The sequence below is a fragment of the Dermatophagoides farinae genome, chromosome 1 (assembly GCF_024713945.1).
Source record: "Dermatophagoides farinae isolate YC_2012a chromosome 1, ASM2471394v1, whole genome shotgun sequence".
Classification (NCBI taxonomy): Eukaryota; Metazoa; Arthropoda; class Arachnida; order Sarcoptiformes; family Pyroglyphidae; genus Dermatophagoides; species Dermatophagoides farinae.
In genome coordinates, this window is record NC_134677.1 from 2,657,221 (window position 1) to 2,675,096 (window position 17,876).

Genomic DNA, 17,876 nt, shown 5'->3' on the forward strand with positions numbered 1-17,876 from the left:
TTGAAAAACGTCATGTCGCCATCTTGTGATGAGAACTATAACTCGTTTTTCGATGATTAGTCATTAGATGGGAGTAAAAGCAGCGTTTCAATTTCGAATATCATTTCGTCAATATAAACAGCCACACAGAATTCAAAGGAACAACAAAAATTTATTTACTTTTAAAATTAATTAAACTTTTTTTCGCGAATAAAGAAAGAAATGGAAGAAAAAAAAGTTGTGAGAAATATGCTCCAAATGAATCAAGAACAGTGTATTTGTGTGTATAGGAACTTTTCTTTGTTTCAAATCTCACCAGACAAGAATGTTTAAAGGCCATATTTTCTTCTTTCGTTTTTAATAGACATAACGTATAATAATAAATGACTGCAAATTTATCACAAAAAAATATAAAATAAAATGTGTTCGTATTTAGAAGGAATAAAAAGTTTATCTTCATTTTTATATTTCCAAAAAATCCAGACTATTCTTTTATGAAAGAAAAAGCTGTGGATTTTTTTGCATTTGTTTGAAAAAAAAAATTTAAGAAAATTCCAAAAAAGTTTCTTGACTTGAACCCAGTCGTATTTTTCTAATTAGATTTTTTTGTTTGTCATTCATTCATTTTGAATTCAAATGCATAAAAAGGAAGAGTGAATTCAAGAATGAAAAAAGAAAACATTTTGTATTCGGTAAATGTTTGCACCGTTTTAAAATTCCCCGCAGACGGAACCAATAAATGAAAGTATCCGAATTTCCAAGGATATTTGTTTTTCTTCTTATTTTTCCCAATTGCTGTCTTCACCCATGAATTCATCATCCGTTTATTCATTCATTTATTAGAATTTCAAAAGAATTTTAATTGACTAACCGGAGATGTTTGCTATTAGTGAATTACATGATTCTATATGGCCATAATAAATTTCCTTTACCAATAAAAATACAAACACTATCAAAGAATTAAATTTTCCGCCTAGATAGTCAAAAAGAATCTGGTCATTTCAATGGAATTTCAAATTGAATTCAATGACGACGTTTAAGGAAGCAATTTGATTGATTTTTTTCGTCTTCTTCCTTGTATGTTTTTAAATTTGTGTAATTTTTTGCTGTTCAATAGCAGTTGAAATCTTCATCAATCGATCATTGACTGAATTACGAATCGATTTCATTCGTAACATTAGCAATTGATCTTCATGTTGTTGTTTTTGTTGCTGTTGATCATCCCTTGCGGTCAATTTGAACATGTCACTAGTCGATTTAAAGTTATTTTCCAAAATTCGATTTGTTTGCCCATATAATGATGATGCTGATAATGGCAGTGTTCTTAACCACAAATCATCATCATCATCATCAACATGATTGACTGATGATGATGTTCGTATCATGGCATGCAAATCATCATCACCATCATCATACCGACCACCAAGCATATCCAAATTATTCAATTCTTGCTTTAATTGATTAGTAGTCTGTTTGATCATCGATATCAATGAATTTGTTGCAATACGAACACGATGTTGAGCTTGTTTATTATTATTATTATTGATATATTTTGAATTGAATTTTATAGGTGAATTTGAATATGATCGATGATTTCGATGATTCATCATCGTTTCATTTGGACGTATGGATGTATCTATAAAATGTTTACCATGGCTATATCCATGTCGATGATGATGATGATTATGATTTCGACTTTCAGTTCGATGTGGATGATTATCGTGACCTTTTGATGATATTGATGATGACGATAACTGTAATGATGAGTTTGAATTTGGCGTCGACACTGATCTAAAATTACAGAAAAGAAAAAAATTTACCTAAATCTAATAATCAATCATTGGACTTACTGATATCTAGGTTTCGATTCGATAGTCGTCGATCTACTCAGTGATTCGCTGCCATCATCTGAAGATTTTCGCCTAATATTTCGATGAACAAATTTTGATCGCTGATCACGTCGTTTATTACGTCGAACACCGCCGTAGTCTTTTGTCCTTATTTTTATTGGCTGAACTATATTGGATTTGGCAGATTTTTTCTTTTCGATACAATTTTCATCAACTTTCATCACATAAAATTCTTGCAAAAAATCTTTCAAATTGCTACACTGTTCTAAAAGCTGTAAATGTTTTTCATTAGCAGTTTTATTCACAATTTTCGTCAATGGTAATGTTCCATAGTCGCCATCACAATTATTATCATTATCTGTTCGGGTTGTTGGAATTTGTTTTGAGCCATCAGTAGCATTATGATGATGATTGTTGTTGTAATTGATCAAAGTTGTTTCATTAACATTATCATTTTGAACCAAATGATTATAATCATCATCATCATTATTTTGATAGACTTTTATTATTTTTGAATTCGAATTTTCTTTGCACAAAGTTGTTGGAAAAATTCCTGAATGATTATGATGATCATTATCATTACGGTAATTTTCTTCAGACATAATCACGGTTGAAAGTTTTTCTACATTGGAATTCTTTGAATCACTCAGCACTTTATTATCATTATTATTCATCGATTGTTGCCGAGAAATATCCGAATCTAACGATTATAAAAATCAGAATTTTGATTAAAAAGAAATGAAATAAAATAAATATCCCTGAATAGAATTACCTCTAGATGATTGTTGATATTGATGAATAGTTTTTTCGAATTGATTCAATTTCGAATCGATCTGTTGCATAAATGATTCAATTTTCTCATCCAATTCATTCAATCGTTTCATCAATGATTCTCTTTCCTCATCGATCATATCATGTATTTGTTGTCGATGCTGATGGTGATCGGACGACGATCGATTCATCGAAACAGTCACACTTGAATTCTCTTTATCTTTTTTCAATAAATGAGCAATATTCGTATCGATTCGATGAAAGTTTTCTTTAGCAAAGTTTCGATCCTGTTCAATCATTGATCGTAAAGTTTCAACACTTTTCTGATTTTGGTTGGCCATTAATCGACATTGGTCAATGAACGGATGAAATTCATCTCGTATTCGATCCCATGATAATCTATGATTCGTTTCACTCATTTGATTTTCGTATTGTTTCAATGATTCAGATATTCGAAGTGATAACTCCTGCCTTAACGTTTGTTCTTGTTTGGTCAACAACTTTTTTTCAATCTGTTCGGAAACTTTTTCGATTTCATTCGTAATTGTTTTATCTAGATTAGCACTGATTCTATGCAATTGTTCGGATAGATTTTCATTCACTTCATTCATCATTGAATTTACTTTTTTTGTGAATATTTTGTTACCCATTTCTTCAGCTATATTCGTTTGTTGTTGTTGCTGTTTTCGAATCGAATCGAATGACAAATTGAGCCCATCAATTTTACGGGATAATTTTACTTGCTCATCGTTATGTTCAATGTGAATCATATCCATTCGTTTATTCATGGAAAGAATTTCATTATCCATTTGTTTTCTCAACAATTCTTTACTTTCATTCAATTCTTTTCGTAAATTTTCACGTAAATTTGCAATATCCATTTGCATTTGTTCAGTGATTGTTTGAAATTGTTGCTGGAATTCATTATCAACATCCAAATGAATCCTATCATTACTATTATCACTATATTGAATGCTATTATTTTTCAATTCTGTTTGCCGTTGTTGGATGGAATTTGATTCGGATTCAAATTCTTCTTCTTCATAATTATCATCTTCGAAAACTTTTTCGTCGTCATTAACTACGGAATATTCACCATCATCTTGATCCCACCGTTCGTCGCTTAGATTGGTTATTTCATTCATGCCATTCAATGATTGATGTTCATCATTAATTTGTTGCCGTTGTTTCTGTTGTTGTTCCACGCCATCTAATAATATTGCCTTAGTGGCTGCTTTAATATCGGTATCTTTCGGTTTTTCATTCAAGTATTTTTGACTATTTTCGCCTTTTTCCGATTTGGTTGTTGCTGTTGGCTTCGTTGGCTGGATGATGAATCCCATTTGACTCATTTGATCAGAATTCTTGATTCTGCTGTTATCCGTGTTATCGTCGTTGTTGTTGTTGGAAAAAGATTCGTCTTTTTGTCGTTTACGAACGAAAATACCAACCAAACGACGAAAACGTAGAAAAAAAAGAAAAAAAATGCAATTTATTATCAACAGCAACATAAACCATTGCAATGTATAGTTTTTATATACATAGAAAATTTTTCAAGAATAGGATATTAAAATGGAATCCTCGAAAATGAAAAAAAAGTACTCGAACACACTAGGAAAAGTGGAAAAAATTATTAGATAATGTATGTAAAGCTCACTACATGTTTTGATCTTGCCTGAAACTGAACTAGCTTCGATCGTAATGGCGAACTAAACAACTTTTTTTCCATTTAATAAAGATTAATTGTAATAATTAATAACTATTTTTTTTCTTGTTCCAAATGTAGGTTGCTATTGGGGTGTATATTGAAGAATTATTATTATGATAATACAAAACAGCGTTTGTATTTTGGGAACGATGATTCGAATTCAGTACATTTGTGCAAATGTGGTTTTTTATTTGCCATTAGCCATATATGAAATAGTGGTTGAATGTTGAATCTGAGGGAGAATGGTATCAAAGAATTATGACAACCTACCATTTTGTGGTTCATCTGTTGGTCCATCTTCATCATCCTCTTCAAATACAGCTTCTAACGATGTTGCTGTATTGGTACGTGCCATTATTGTTCGATTGTTGCTGATGTTGGATTTATTTGATGATAATTCAGGCTGATGCTGATTCAACAGAATTTCATTCATCGATGTTTTTGCTGTGATTGTTGTTTTAGTTATTGTTGATGATGATGGTTGTCGAGCTGATTGAGGTCGTTTTCGTTGTTGTTCATGATTCCCTGTACGGTCATTACTATTATTGAATACATCTTTTTGTATCAAATTTTCCATCAAATCACTGAAGATTATATCGTCATCATCGCCGTCTTCGTCCAGATCTTTATGGATTCGAAAAAAAAGAGAAAAAATATCAAAATCAAAGTTACACAATATTTTATATTACAGAATGATATAATGAGAGAAAAAAAATCAGACAACCTTAATAACAAAAATCTAAATGGAACTCGAGGGATAGTTTCATATAACAAGACTCTCTTTTAAAACGTATGTGTGTGTGTGTGTGTGTGTGTGATTGATTACCGAATTGTATATGTATCAAATACATAGTGGGTATGAAAAAAAATAATGGAAATTCAATTAGCATCAAATATAGCAAATCATGAATGATTTTTTTTCACCCAAAATGGTAAAATGATACTATTTGAACATTTTAAGAAATGTTAATGCCAATTTTTTTTTTGCTATTCCACAAATGGCCTGAATCTTTTTTTCTTCCTCTTTTTCTTAGTTTGTGTAATTTTTCTCCAAAATTTCATATTGTGTTCATATGATAACTATATTACAATGAATGAATCCAAAAGAGGATGTATGGATGGGATATAAATAAATGATGATCTATGTCATAAGTGGTGATGGTGGTAGTGGTGAACTAAGAATGACAAGAGATATGTATCCTAACAATAATAATGTCAATTCTTTTTTGCTATTAACTTATTATCACCATCATAATCATGGTTGGAACAAACCAAAATTCTAGTATTCGTATACACATGAAAACGATTGAAAAACAAATCAAACCAGTTAGTTTTTTGTTGTTGTTGTTGTTGGAAAGAATCGACAAACAAACTAAATAAATGAATGGATGATGGTCCCAATGAGAATCCGATGATGATGATGATGGCTGGCGGATTGTTGTTATTTTGGGAACCACTTTCGTCATGTTATTATTACATGGTATTTAGCGTTAGTACAATCCCTAGTATTTTCTTTCCCCCTATTGAAAACATAAAATCATCATCACTAATAGATGTTGTTGTATTTTTTTTTCTATAATTCTTTTGTGAAAAGAGTGGGCCTAAATAGCCCATCGTCATTTTCGTTTATAATACCCCTGAACAACCAATAATTTCGAATGAGAAAAACTATTTTGTAGCTTTTTTTTTGTATCTGTATCCATAGTGTATACAGATTCTGAATTTTTTTTCTGTTGCCTGATGATGGGTGTTAATTGTGAACAGATTCGTTTTTCTTTTTCTTCTCCTTCTTTCCGTGTCGTCCAATCTGGTCATTAGTTTTACTGCGAAACATCTATCCATATTATATAATAATAATAAGTCTAGGCGCCAAAAATTGTGTGTGTGTGTGTGTATGTGAGGTGATGGCTAATTGGCCAAAACATTTTATACTAGAATGTAACTATGGTAAATGTTGAAAAACCATCAATGAGAATCATTGAAGAATCTCTGGATTTATATTACAGTCGACAGTTACAGATGGAGCGAACGCATTTTTTTTTTATTCTTTTGGCTAGAATTTCGATTCGGACAGATAAAGTGTCGTTCCGAATTGGAATGAAATTTTTCGTTTATTTTTTTTTTTTTTGCTCATCTTCGTTATCATTAAAGCTTTACAGAAATTCACATCTGAAACGAAACTAGAATTATTTAATGTATAAAATCAAAAGTCAGTCAAGAATCTTTAATTCAGCAAGCTTTTAACGTTGGCATCTATTTCAAAGCTTTGAACACATAATTAAGATTTACGACAATTACAAAGACAGCAATGAGAAAAATAGAAAAACATTTTCTTATTCATGATAAAAAAAACTGGTTCATTTTGAATAATACCAAAATGCTCCACATCTAGATCCATGTATCGTATATATAGTTTATTGTATGGTGAATAAAAATACCTTTACTATCACCATCATCATCATCACTACCAAAAAAAAACAATGGCATTTTGGATTTTTTTTTTACGATATTCACAGAAAATAATGATGCTTGAGAAAACAAAAACAAAACAGAGCAGCGTGAAAATAAGTAAATCTCAAACTCAATGAAATAAATAAAATAAAACAAAACTTTTTGCAGTGCCGGCATCATCATCATCATCATCATCAAAATGGATCAGTTTCTTTTTTTATCGTATTCGAGAGTGTGTAATTTAAATTTTCGCTTTTTTTCTGTTAAATTAAGATTCCAATTTTATGCTATTTATATTCGGGCCGTAAATCTCAATCAAATTTTCGAATAATAATATAAGAATCAAAATAAACAAACAAAACAAAAGAAATGAAAATCAATTCAAATGGGAAAATTACCTTTTTTCATAGATGTTGCCGGTGTTTCGATTTTAGCTATTGTTGATTTCGTTTCCAATGTTTGTTCTTCATTGTTATTTGTGGAATTTCTCATTAATACGACTGCTTTCAATGAAGCTATGCTTTCATCATCATCATCTGAATGTTGATTTTTATGATATTCTGGTTCAGTTTCATCAACGACTTCATCGATACTATCAATAATTTCAACAATTTCATCCACATCATCATTATCATCAACTTCTTCAATCAATTCTTCATCAATATTTTCAATTTCAAATTCAACCGATTCTAATGACGATGATGATTTCGATTCATGATTTCCATTATCATTATTATCCACTGATGGCTTGTATTTATCTGTAATCGATGTCGATTTGTTTGTTTCTGTTTGGTTTTATATACATGCAAATTTTAAAATTCAAACAAAGGCAATTATCGACAAGTAGAAAAAAAGGATTAGATAGAATAGAATGGAAATTGTACAAACAAACAAACAAACAAACGAAAAAAAAAATTTTGTTTCAATTGCCCAAGTACAAGTAGCTAGAGCCAATCAATCAATTTGATCGATAAAATAATCGATCGATCGATCATCATCACGAATCGTAAGAGGAATCGATTCATACAAGACATTCAAAACTTTCGAATCATTGGATGGTATCATTGTTACTTGTGGTTTTTTGGTGGACATTTTTTTCCGAATTGCAACATTCATTCGTTTCTAACTTAATAATTTATACGGCAAAAAAATCAAATTAGTTGCAACCAAATAAACAAAAACAAAGATAACGATCAGTTTTTCTTGTGGTAAACATTCGACTACATTCTAATGAATAAGTTGAAATTTAAATTTTTGTTTTTTTTTGTTTCTTGAAAATTTTAAATGATCAAAGCAATTAGTGTGTTTGAAATATTTCTTTTCTAGTACTTCAAATGACATTTGATACAAGAACCTACAGATAAATTGTTCATTTCGTCCGAACAACGTACAACCCCGGGTGAAGTCTGATAATGATTAAGATGATCATGAAAATGGCTCGAAGGCAATCAAACCATCGAACCTGTGTGGTTTTTTATTTTATTTCAATGACCAGTTTTTTTTGTCATTGACCACCACCGATAATATTCGAAATTAAGGGTGGTGGCCATTTGTATATACGGTGGCAACTTGGTTAACGAGCAAAATTCGTTATCAGTGTTAGCACTGGCCATCGTGAACATCGATACCACTGTAATGGATTTTTTTTTTCGTTTGTTTGTTTATTTGTTTGGCTTTCTTGGCAAACATTATGAATACATACGGATAGAGTTGACTTGTGGTTGATCAGCTTCTGCAAGTTCATTTTCATCATCATCATCTTCGTTGTCGTCGAAAAAATGCAAATTAGCAATTGAACTAAAATGGCCAACACGATTGATATCATTGATGGCGAACCCACTCATTATGTTATAAGGATTGCTATTTTGATTTTTATTCAAAATTGATGATGATTCGATTGAATTGGATGTAATTGTTGCAATTCCACTGCTGATGCTTGTTGTTTGATTTTGGTTATTGTGTTGGTTGAAAGATGGATTAGTAGCTATAGTATCCAATGCAGCCAAAGATGATAATGATGATGTTGGTGTACGATTGTCATTGGTTACAATAGCCGAATAGGAATTCCGATATCGTACAACCAATGTACGATAATATGAATCGGTTGGATGTTCCCAGCTGGATTTTTTATTCTGCTGATCGTAATAATAAAGTCGACCTTTTCGATCTTCACTGTTGTTAAAATAATACCAGAAAAGAGAGTGGGATACAAAAGAGGGTATGGAATAAAAAAATATAAAACAAGATTAATCAATCAATAAAATTGGTGATTCTCATATAATGAAAAAATAGTGGCCAACGACTAGTAGAGAAAAAAATGGAAAATCACAAAAAGTTGATCACGTACACGGCAATCCAACCAGATGGTAATGATGAAAGCAATCCGGCTCGAGCTATCCACAATAATTCCGGCTCGGATATTGGATCGATTCCAATTAATTTGGCGTAAAATATTACATCTATATTAACAAACACAACACATATAGCATGATTCCACAAGAGAGAATAAATATTACATCCAAAATATTTTGGTAAGAATGTTATCATGAAAATAGAATCGCTAACAGAGAAAAAAAAATTGTGATGTCAAACCATCAGTAATACCTTCAGTATCCAAATCGGATGGCAATATATTCAATTCTTTCAATATAATTCGTGAACAGCTATTATTCTTATGGATAGAATTTTTTGTTGTCATCAGCAATCACCCCGGTTTTGTTCGGTTTATCTGGATTTTTCTTGAATCATCAACGTCATGATAAATATCGCACATATATTTAGGAACGATACAAAAAAAAAGGATGAGATGCTATTATAACATGACCATGGACAACAATAAATAATCTACATATACAGAATTGCGAACACGATAAAGAAAGAATTTCTAAATTGACTCGGATATGATGATGTTGATAATATCTTCTATCTTTCACGGATAATATAATGTCTGATATATTTTATTCGAAACATTCACATAGATATGGTTTAATGGCACACACAAACACATGAACATTTGGCTGTAACGATGTCAAACATTTATGATTTTTATGATGATTATGATGATGTAAATATTCTTGGGTGGTATTTGTAAATAATAATTTCAGTACAGAATTTAGAAAATTGACCTGAATTCTAGTTTGATTTGGGATAAACCGATGAAACATAATGCGATAGTGTAGTTTTCTATTTAGTTTGCCAAAGACAAGGTTTTTTGTTGTTATTGTTCACTGGGTTGTTAGATTGCACATTACACATACCATGGAATTCATGCCATCCAAATGTGTTGCCATAGTGATTTATACAGGACATTTTCTTCTCCATTCCATTGATGAAGATTTTGGACCGAACAATTTTACGTTGTCGGCACGTTGCCATGACATTAGCTTTTTATATATAGGTGTCATTTGTATCATATGTCTCCGATTGAAACAACATTCTCCAGGACGAACGCCAGGAGGCAGATCTGATGGTGATGATGAATTTTGCCCTTTACGTTAAGAAAATTCAATTTTCCGTAGTTATATTTCATTATATAACAATCATTGATTGTAAACTTTTCAATTAACATTTGTAACTAATTAATTATAATAATAATCAATTCATAATAAAAATGACTAATTTTGTTTCAATATATCCTAATGAAAATTTTGCATTGGTATTTTTCCATAGACGTCATATATGACAGGCATGAAAAGTTGCTCAATTTATTGAAAATGTGATTAATTTGTGATTCACTTTTAATTTTTCTATATCATTTGAAACTAAGCTTGCTTTGTTTTAACAAGTTGAAAACATGGAACAGCAAACGAATCATAATCAACAAAAAGATATTCCCATTTTGAATTTCTCAAATTATAATCAATGGCGAACTCTAATGATGACTAGATTGATGGAAAAAGATTTAGATAAAGTCGTCTGGGGCAATGAAAATGATCCATCATTACCATCAGAAATGAATGCCGAAGCATTATTATTCATATACAAACATTTGGATCGTACATTACGACAACGATTTCGAAATGAACGAAATGCAAAACACTTATGGACCGAATTGACCGGATATTTTGAACGCTCTAAATCGACATTTATTACATTCATACGTTTGAAATGTCAAAAGGGTAAAAGTCGTGATTATTGTACGCAATTTTTCACCATGATCGAACATCTTAGAATGTATGGTATTCAATTCGATGAAAATATTATCCAAGAATTACTCTTATCGAAATTACCAGCTGAATTCGATTCATTAATACATTCTATTCGTTATAATACACAGCATCGTGCCTATACACTTGAAGAGCTTAAATCTTTGATTTTTTATTACGAATCGTTATTTGAAAAAAAATGTCAACAGCAAAATGCCAAACAACATTGTCAACATCATCAACAACAACAGCAACATCAACAACAACAACAACAGCAGCAGCATCCAATGAATAATTTCTGGATCCCAAACGGTTTTTCACAACCATTTTTTCATCCCCAATTTACCTTTATTCCACAAAATTTTGCTAACCCATATTATACAAATCAACAACAACAGCAAACTAACTATATTCCTAGATCAAAATGATAAAAAAAAATCTAAACACAATATTTACTTCAATAACATTTTCTTTTTTTGTCTTTTTTTCTCTAAATAAATCAACTTTTTTCGATATATTTTTTGTTCTTATCTCGTTTTCTCCTTCATTCACCATTGATCACAATCAAAATTGAAATGAAATTTATTTTCCAAACCACAGGTAGCCAAACATTTATGGCTGGTCAGCTTGATTTGCCATTGACAACGACGATCCATAGCCATAAAACATGTCACATAGCTATAGTATCACTATAGCGCCATTGATCGATGATCACAACGATGGTCACCATACATTCTCATGGAAGGTTATTCATCGATCAAGAATTTTTGAAAGGATTTTTTCTCAAAGAAAAATGAATTGCTATTTGGCTCCAATTGTCTTATCTTGGTCTTTGTCTCTGTCTGGTCCAAAAATGTAAGCTAGGTCCAAATTTTGAACTAAAGGTGAATTAAAGGTGTGTCACTCAGATAGATTGGTTGGTGGTCCTTGGACAAAGTTTATTTAAATCGATGACCAAACATGTCTGGTTGATCATTTCGTTTTGTGCCATTGTCATTGATTGATGCTCGGTAATTTCGAAATTGATAATAATGAAATTTTCGATTGTGTTTTTCATTTTTTTAATCGTCACATTAATGACGAATCTTTGTGCATCTAATGAAACTAATGAGACAAATGCTGAACAAGAAGTTATCGAAAAAATTTCGTCAATAAATCCTGTTCCAGTGCCGGCCAGGCTGCCACGTCAACAACGACAACAATTATCACAACAGCAGCAGAAGCAGCAAGATTCGCCCATAAATTCGGCTATCGAAATGTTGAACATGGTCACAAAATTTACAACACAAACAAATGAAATGTATCAGGCTGCACAGAAATTGGCAAAAGAAAATGGTTTCGGTAATGGTATGGTCGATCCAATAACATTCATACCAAGTATCATAATCTATGGTGCCATAAAAATCGTTTCCTATTTGGTATCCACATTTATTTATGCTAGTTCATTGATTGCTCCATGGCAAATGGATCCGAATGCAAAAATTTCATTTATCGATCTAGAATCATTGAATAATATTGATTATGATACTATTTCGAATTCTGTAAGATCAGTCCCGGAACGTTCATTTAAATTGCTGGACATTCGTGAAGAGGAATGTAAATCGCGTGCTATGTGTGAAATTGGTCAACATATCCATAGTTATTGGCCTCGTGTGGCTACTTATATTCGTTTAGCCGTTGATCAATTGAACGTTGCAAGTGATGATAATAATACAATGGCAATGTTACGTGGACTTGGTTGGGCCGATTGTGAAGAAACATTTCGACAATCACAATGTCAACGTTCACCATTTAGAAAATTTTATCAGATTCTAACATCATTACAAAAATTACTTCAACAACATTATTATCAATATTAGATCGAATAATTCATGACAATATTTCTTAATGAAAAAAAATGGAACGAAATTATCATTTTTTCAAATTTTTCAATATCAAAATTTTATTTCTCTTTGAAAAATTCTATTCGCTTTAATGTTTTTTTATTTTGCATATATGCATGTGTGTGTGTGTTATAACCCGAGTTAAAATTTTTCGATAATAATAATAAAATGGAAAATTTTTCATTTCAAGAAAAAAAAATAAAGCAATTAAAATGGATCAAAATTATCTCCAATTATTATTAGATGATGATGATAATTAAAACATTTTCTTTTACTTGTTGTTGTTTTTGTTTTTCATGCTCATTATTCAATTTATTAATTGAAAAAAATGTTCATTGCCAGTTTGGTCATCTGAAGATGCATATCTACAAAAATTTTTTTCCTCACTAATTGGACATTTTTATCGTCCAAATTTCATATTATCAAAATGATATGACTTTTTCCCCTTGAATGTGTGAACATGGCTAACATTTTGAACTCATAAATCCAATTGATGAGTGAATATTTGAAAATTTTTTATTCGTTGGCTCATTTTCTTTGGTGTTTAAATTTCAAAATTCGAATTTAGTCCCCATATCTATAGTTAAAATGGAAAAAGAAATACAACAAATTGACCAAAAAGAAAAATTTAAATTCTTTGCGTCGATTTTTGTTGTTGTTGTTGTTGTTGAATTCATAATGATATCATGGCCATATAGTGATGGTTGTTTTCTGCCTCGGTTATTGGTTTTTCGCTTGACATAATCAATATAAATTGTGCCCAACATTGACAATGATGTCATCTTGTTTTTTTTGTTGTTGTTGTTGTTGCTGGTTGGATGATATCAGACTTGTTTATCAGATGAAATGAAAATATTAAAAAAAAGACATTGTCCAGGCGTCCGTTCAAAATCATTTCTGTTATACCAATGATGATGATGATCATCATTTTTTTTGCACAGTACAATAGTCAGAATATTATGTTGTCGACTTTATCATTGTTCTGTTGTTCAAATACAAAGATCAACGAAAAAAAAGGCTATAATTTTTTTTCATTTTCTGCTTTTTTGATGATAAATTTCTTTGATAATTTCATTTTCGTTTCATTCTTGGTTTCCGCGTATCAAATATATGAAACAATGGTGGTAAACATTATTATCTTTTGCCATTGTTGTTGGTCGCTTTGTTTGTCTGTACGGGTATTTGAATATGAACCTAAATTTGGGCAAATGAAAATTTAATTGAGTGCAAAAATACTGTCCCAATGATAGAATAAAGAATTGTATATTTGGTAAAATTATGGTTGGCTGATTTTTCATCATCGTTAGCGTCATCATCATCATCATCATCATTTTGGAATAGTTTTTTTTCGTGTAACATAATACTATTCTAGATGACAAATGATTTTACAGAGATTCATTAGGAAACACATAGAAAACCAAATAGAAATCGATATTTTGTCAGTATTTTCGATGCCAATTCTGAAGATTGTAAAGTTCGATTGATGATAGTGAAAATATGTTCAACATAAACACACATATGTGACAAATTTTCTATTTTAAAACAGTGTTTGAGATGCAGAAAAAAAAATTCAAGAATTTCAAAAAAATAATAATGATGAAAAGTAAAAAATACAACAATTTTAAATCTACTTCAATTGAAAAGTAATGGAAATTTTTCTAGTAAACAAAAAAATAACAACCTTGAAATATTCTGTGAAATATTCTAAAAAGTCAGTTAAACATTGTCCTCTACGACATGATCTTTGAAAATGTTTTTTAAAAGAAAAGTTTCTCGTGAATTACACAATGAAAAAAAAAGCCTAGACAAACAAATTTTTTTTTACTTTCTTTCTTTGCATTTTGTCGCTAAAAAAGTAACAAGAAGAATATTATTGTATATACATAGAATGAATAAATGAATGGAAAAGAAAAAAAAAGTTTTGTGTTAGGATTTCAGGAACAAAAATTCTATTTCGCTTGTTACAATGTCAACAAGAAAATAGTTTGGTAACAAAAGTAAAAAAATAAAACCAGGGCAACTCAAATACATCCATTCGTTATCATCTTCGTCATCATCATCATCATCGTTGTTGGACAACAAGAATTTACAATTTTAATTTGAAAAAAAAATTCTAGTTATTCTCTCATACACATACAAACATTATTGTCTTTATATATTTGTGTGTGTTGCCATTGGATTCTATAGTCATTCTCTATGTGTATCAGTCTGTGTTTGTTTCCCATAATTTATTCCATTTTTTTTATTTTTCTTCTGGGTCCATCATGAAATAGTGTCGAAAGTGTGTGTGTTTTTTTTTGTTCAACAATTGCAATGACTATGGCTGGATTCTAATACTCATTGTTTGTATTGTATTCACCATTGGTGGTATATAATCAGTGTAGATTCAGTTTTTTTTTCATTTCGCTTGTGTAATCATTATTACATTTTTTCACACTCTTGTTTTTTTTTGCCCACAGAATCTTTGGCCATTTCTAAGATTTTTTTTTCATTTAAAAAAATTTAAAATTCAACAACATCGTCAACACAGTAATATATACATGGTCCAAAAAATTTCTGCACCATCATATATTTAGGTTTATTTTCAAAAAAAAAATAAAAAAAATAAAGTTATTTCTGCTTCGTTGATCATTCACGCACACACACATCAAACATCATTCTAACTGACTTTAGCTTCAAATATTTGAATCATCATCATAGAATTTAAATCGGAAACATTTTCCCGGCCATTTCGACTTATTATTATTATTATTACGGGACGATCCATGTCGACTTAGAATCTATAGATTCAGAAACCTAGAAATAAAAAACAAACAGCTAAAAATATCGAGTGAATCATTTTAATTTGATTTTATTATTACATTTTTTGTTGTTGGTGTTGTGGCTATATTGGATCTAATCCAGAAAAAAAGAAACAGTACCCGAGAGATGATGATATCAGGAAAAAAAATGTTTGCCCTCGATACATAGATCTATAGATAGATATGTATGTATTGTCTGAAAAAAAACATAGAATGGGGTTCAAAACGGTAATAATAAATTTTTTCACTCGGTTTAGTTTTTTATATATCGATTCCGGATTTACGAGATTCATTGATAATTTCAAACACACACACACACACATACACGGACGGGTGGAGGCCCGATTCTTGTAATACGAATTTTTTTTTATTGGTCAAACATTTGTTCATCAAACTTTTCTAACCGGTGTTCATTGAACACACACACACATTGTTGTTGTTGTTCATGGAAATAAAATCATTTTGGACTCGCACGACTTAACCTTAACTGCTCCATTGGGGATTTCAATATAACACACAGAATTCATCAATTTGAAAATCGGTTTTAACCGTTTTTATTCTGTCATACATGATGATGATGATGATCGGATAAAATAGCCTAGCTTATTTTCGATCACACACACACACACACGGGATTTGTCTATCAGTTTTTTTTTGTATATTTTGGTCAATTGTTGACGTTTGTTATTTCCTGTGTGTGTGTGTGTGTGTGTTTTATTCCATTGAACAATAATCAAACATTGAATTATTATATTGGTGATAAAAACTTTTTTTTTTGGTTATGATAAAAGGCTAGGAAAATATTCATTCACGTATACATGGTTTTTCATCTTTTTTTTCCAGTCCTGCCAGTTTGTCACCATCCAATCACTATGGTTAAGACCATGTTGATTATTATTTCTGCAAAAAAAACCACAAAAATAAACTAGGAATCAGAAAAAATTGACAGATTGAAAAACGGAAATTGATTCAGTTATCTTGATGAATAGAGTAAAAAAAAATCATCTTTTTCCATTCACATATTTAGAAAATCGGGCGTGTGTGTGTCATATTTTACGACTAACAAAAAATGCTACAATAATGAGAGAAAGAGAGATAGAAAATCCATTTTAATCAATCTTAAATCTTGACAATTTTCCATATGAAAAGACCTACATGTGTGTGTTTTTTTATTCAATTTTCTCATCATGCAAGGCAATTCTCAGAATAAAAAACTGACCAAAAAAAAAAAATTCATTACAGTTCTCATAAACCGAAAATTACAATGATGAGAATGAGAATTTCAATTCTTTTTCCACTATAACATAATTACCATGACCGGAATCTGTTCATATCTATTGTCATTTATGTGATTGTTGTTGTTGTTGTTGTTGTTGTCACCTTTGATGATAATTTATTGTCATCGTCAAAAAAACAATCAAAGAGGTTCAACATAGTTGTTGTTGTTGTAAAATTGAAGGGTGAGAATTGTGAATCTGTTAACAAAGATGATGATTTTCACATTATTGTTATTATCATAAGTAATGATCAGTGCTTTAAGGTTATAAAATAATTATAACAACCATTATTCTTCATTCTGTTTACATTCTCATCCAATTTATTCTATTACACATCAATCAAATCTCGAAATTTTCATTCATTCATTTATTCAATTTATAAAACATTAATCTTTTTTATGATGAGAAACTTTTTCTTGTTCTGGTCATTTGAATTGGTGATCAATGATGATGATGATGATGATTCGGACATTGCCGTTGGCTGTGAATATAAATCTTGTAACATGCAAACATCTCACAAGTAGTTATATTCATTTTCTTAAAATTATCATCCATAGATTCATTCGATTAGTCAACAAAAAAAACATTTTGTCCAATTCAATCGTGATTTGTAGTTATGTGATTTTTTTTTTTTTTTTTTGGTTTCTTTTATGCATATAATGGATGTTTTATATGGAATTTTGCAAACATTTTCTGTGACCATCATCATTTTTTTTTTTGGTTATTTTGTTTGTTTTTGTTTTCTTTTTTTTTCGTTGTCGTTACTGCCTGCTGATATGATGTTGATGATGATGATGTTGATCAGCATCATCATCGGTTTGGGCCGTGGTTTGCTCATAAATTTGGTCCCCATATAATTTAATGTATGCATTTTGTTATTGTTGTTGTTATTATTATTGCTGATCGTTTAAATTTGTTGCTTTGTCGATTTATAAATGTGTTCTATGTGCAAACAACACATTGAATCAAACATTATTTGGTTGGTTAACATGTGTGAATTTTTTATTCATT

General features: G+C 30.4%; 3 protein-coding genes across 6 annotated transcripts; 2 read left to right on the forward strand and 1 right to left on the reverse strand.

Moving 5' to 3' along the window:
• Positions 1 to 137: 137 nt before the first annotated feature.
• Positions 138 to 10,227, reverse strand: LOC124491726 (uncharacterized). Of its 4 annotated transcripts, none has more exons than XM_075729706.1 (9): positions 10,017 to 10,227; positions 9,364 to 9,497; positions 9,107 to 9,218; positions 8,462 to 8,931; positions 7,158 to 7,544; positions 4,579 to 4,932; positions 2,602 to 4,020; positions 1,830 to 2,529; positions 138 to 1,770 (listed from the first exon to the last, which is right to left on the reverse strand). In XM_075729706.1, the coding sequence occupies exons 2-9, from the start codon at positions 9,455 to 9,457 to the stop codon at positions 1,065 to 1,067; spliced, it is 4,242 nt and encodes a 1,413-aa protein (XP_075585821.1). In that variant the 5' UTR covers positions 9,458 to 9,497; positions 10,017 to 10,227; the 3' UTR covers positions 138 to 1,064. The 4 variants fall into 4 exon arrangements, with proteins under 4 accessions (XP_075585821.1, XP_075585809.1, XP_075585816.1 ...); XM_075729694.1 differs by having other exon boundaries at positions 9,364 to 9,942; XM_075729701.1 differs by having other exon boundaries at positions 9,608 to 10,227.
• Positions 10,228 to 10,471: 244 nt separating this feature from the next.
• LOC124491735 (uncharacterized) lies at positions 10,472 to 11,419 on the forward strand. The gene has a single exon (XM_047054428.2). It carries the CDS (start codon positions 10,553 to 10,555, stop codon positions 11,330 to 11,332), a length of 780 nt encoding a protein of 259 aa, XP_046910384.1. The 5' UTR covers positions 10,472 to 10,552; the 3' UTR covers positions 11,333 to 11,419.
• Positions 11,420 to 11,476: 57 nt separating this feature from the next.
• Positions 11,477 to 12,763, forward strand: LOC124491894 (uncharacterized). Its single transcript, XM_047054609.2, has 2 exons — positions 11,477 to 11,759; positions 11,813 to 12,763. The coding sequence occupies exon 2, from the start codon at positions 11,936 to 11,938 to the stop codon at positions 12,761 to 12,763; it is 828 nt and encodes a 275-aa protein (XP_046910565.2). The 5' UTR covers positions 11,477 to 11,759; positions 11,813 to 11,935.
• The last annotated feature ends 5,113 nt before the right edge of the window (positions 12,764 to 17,876 follow it).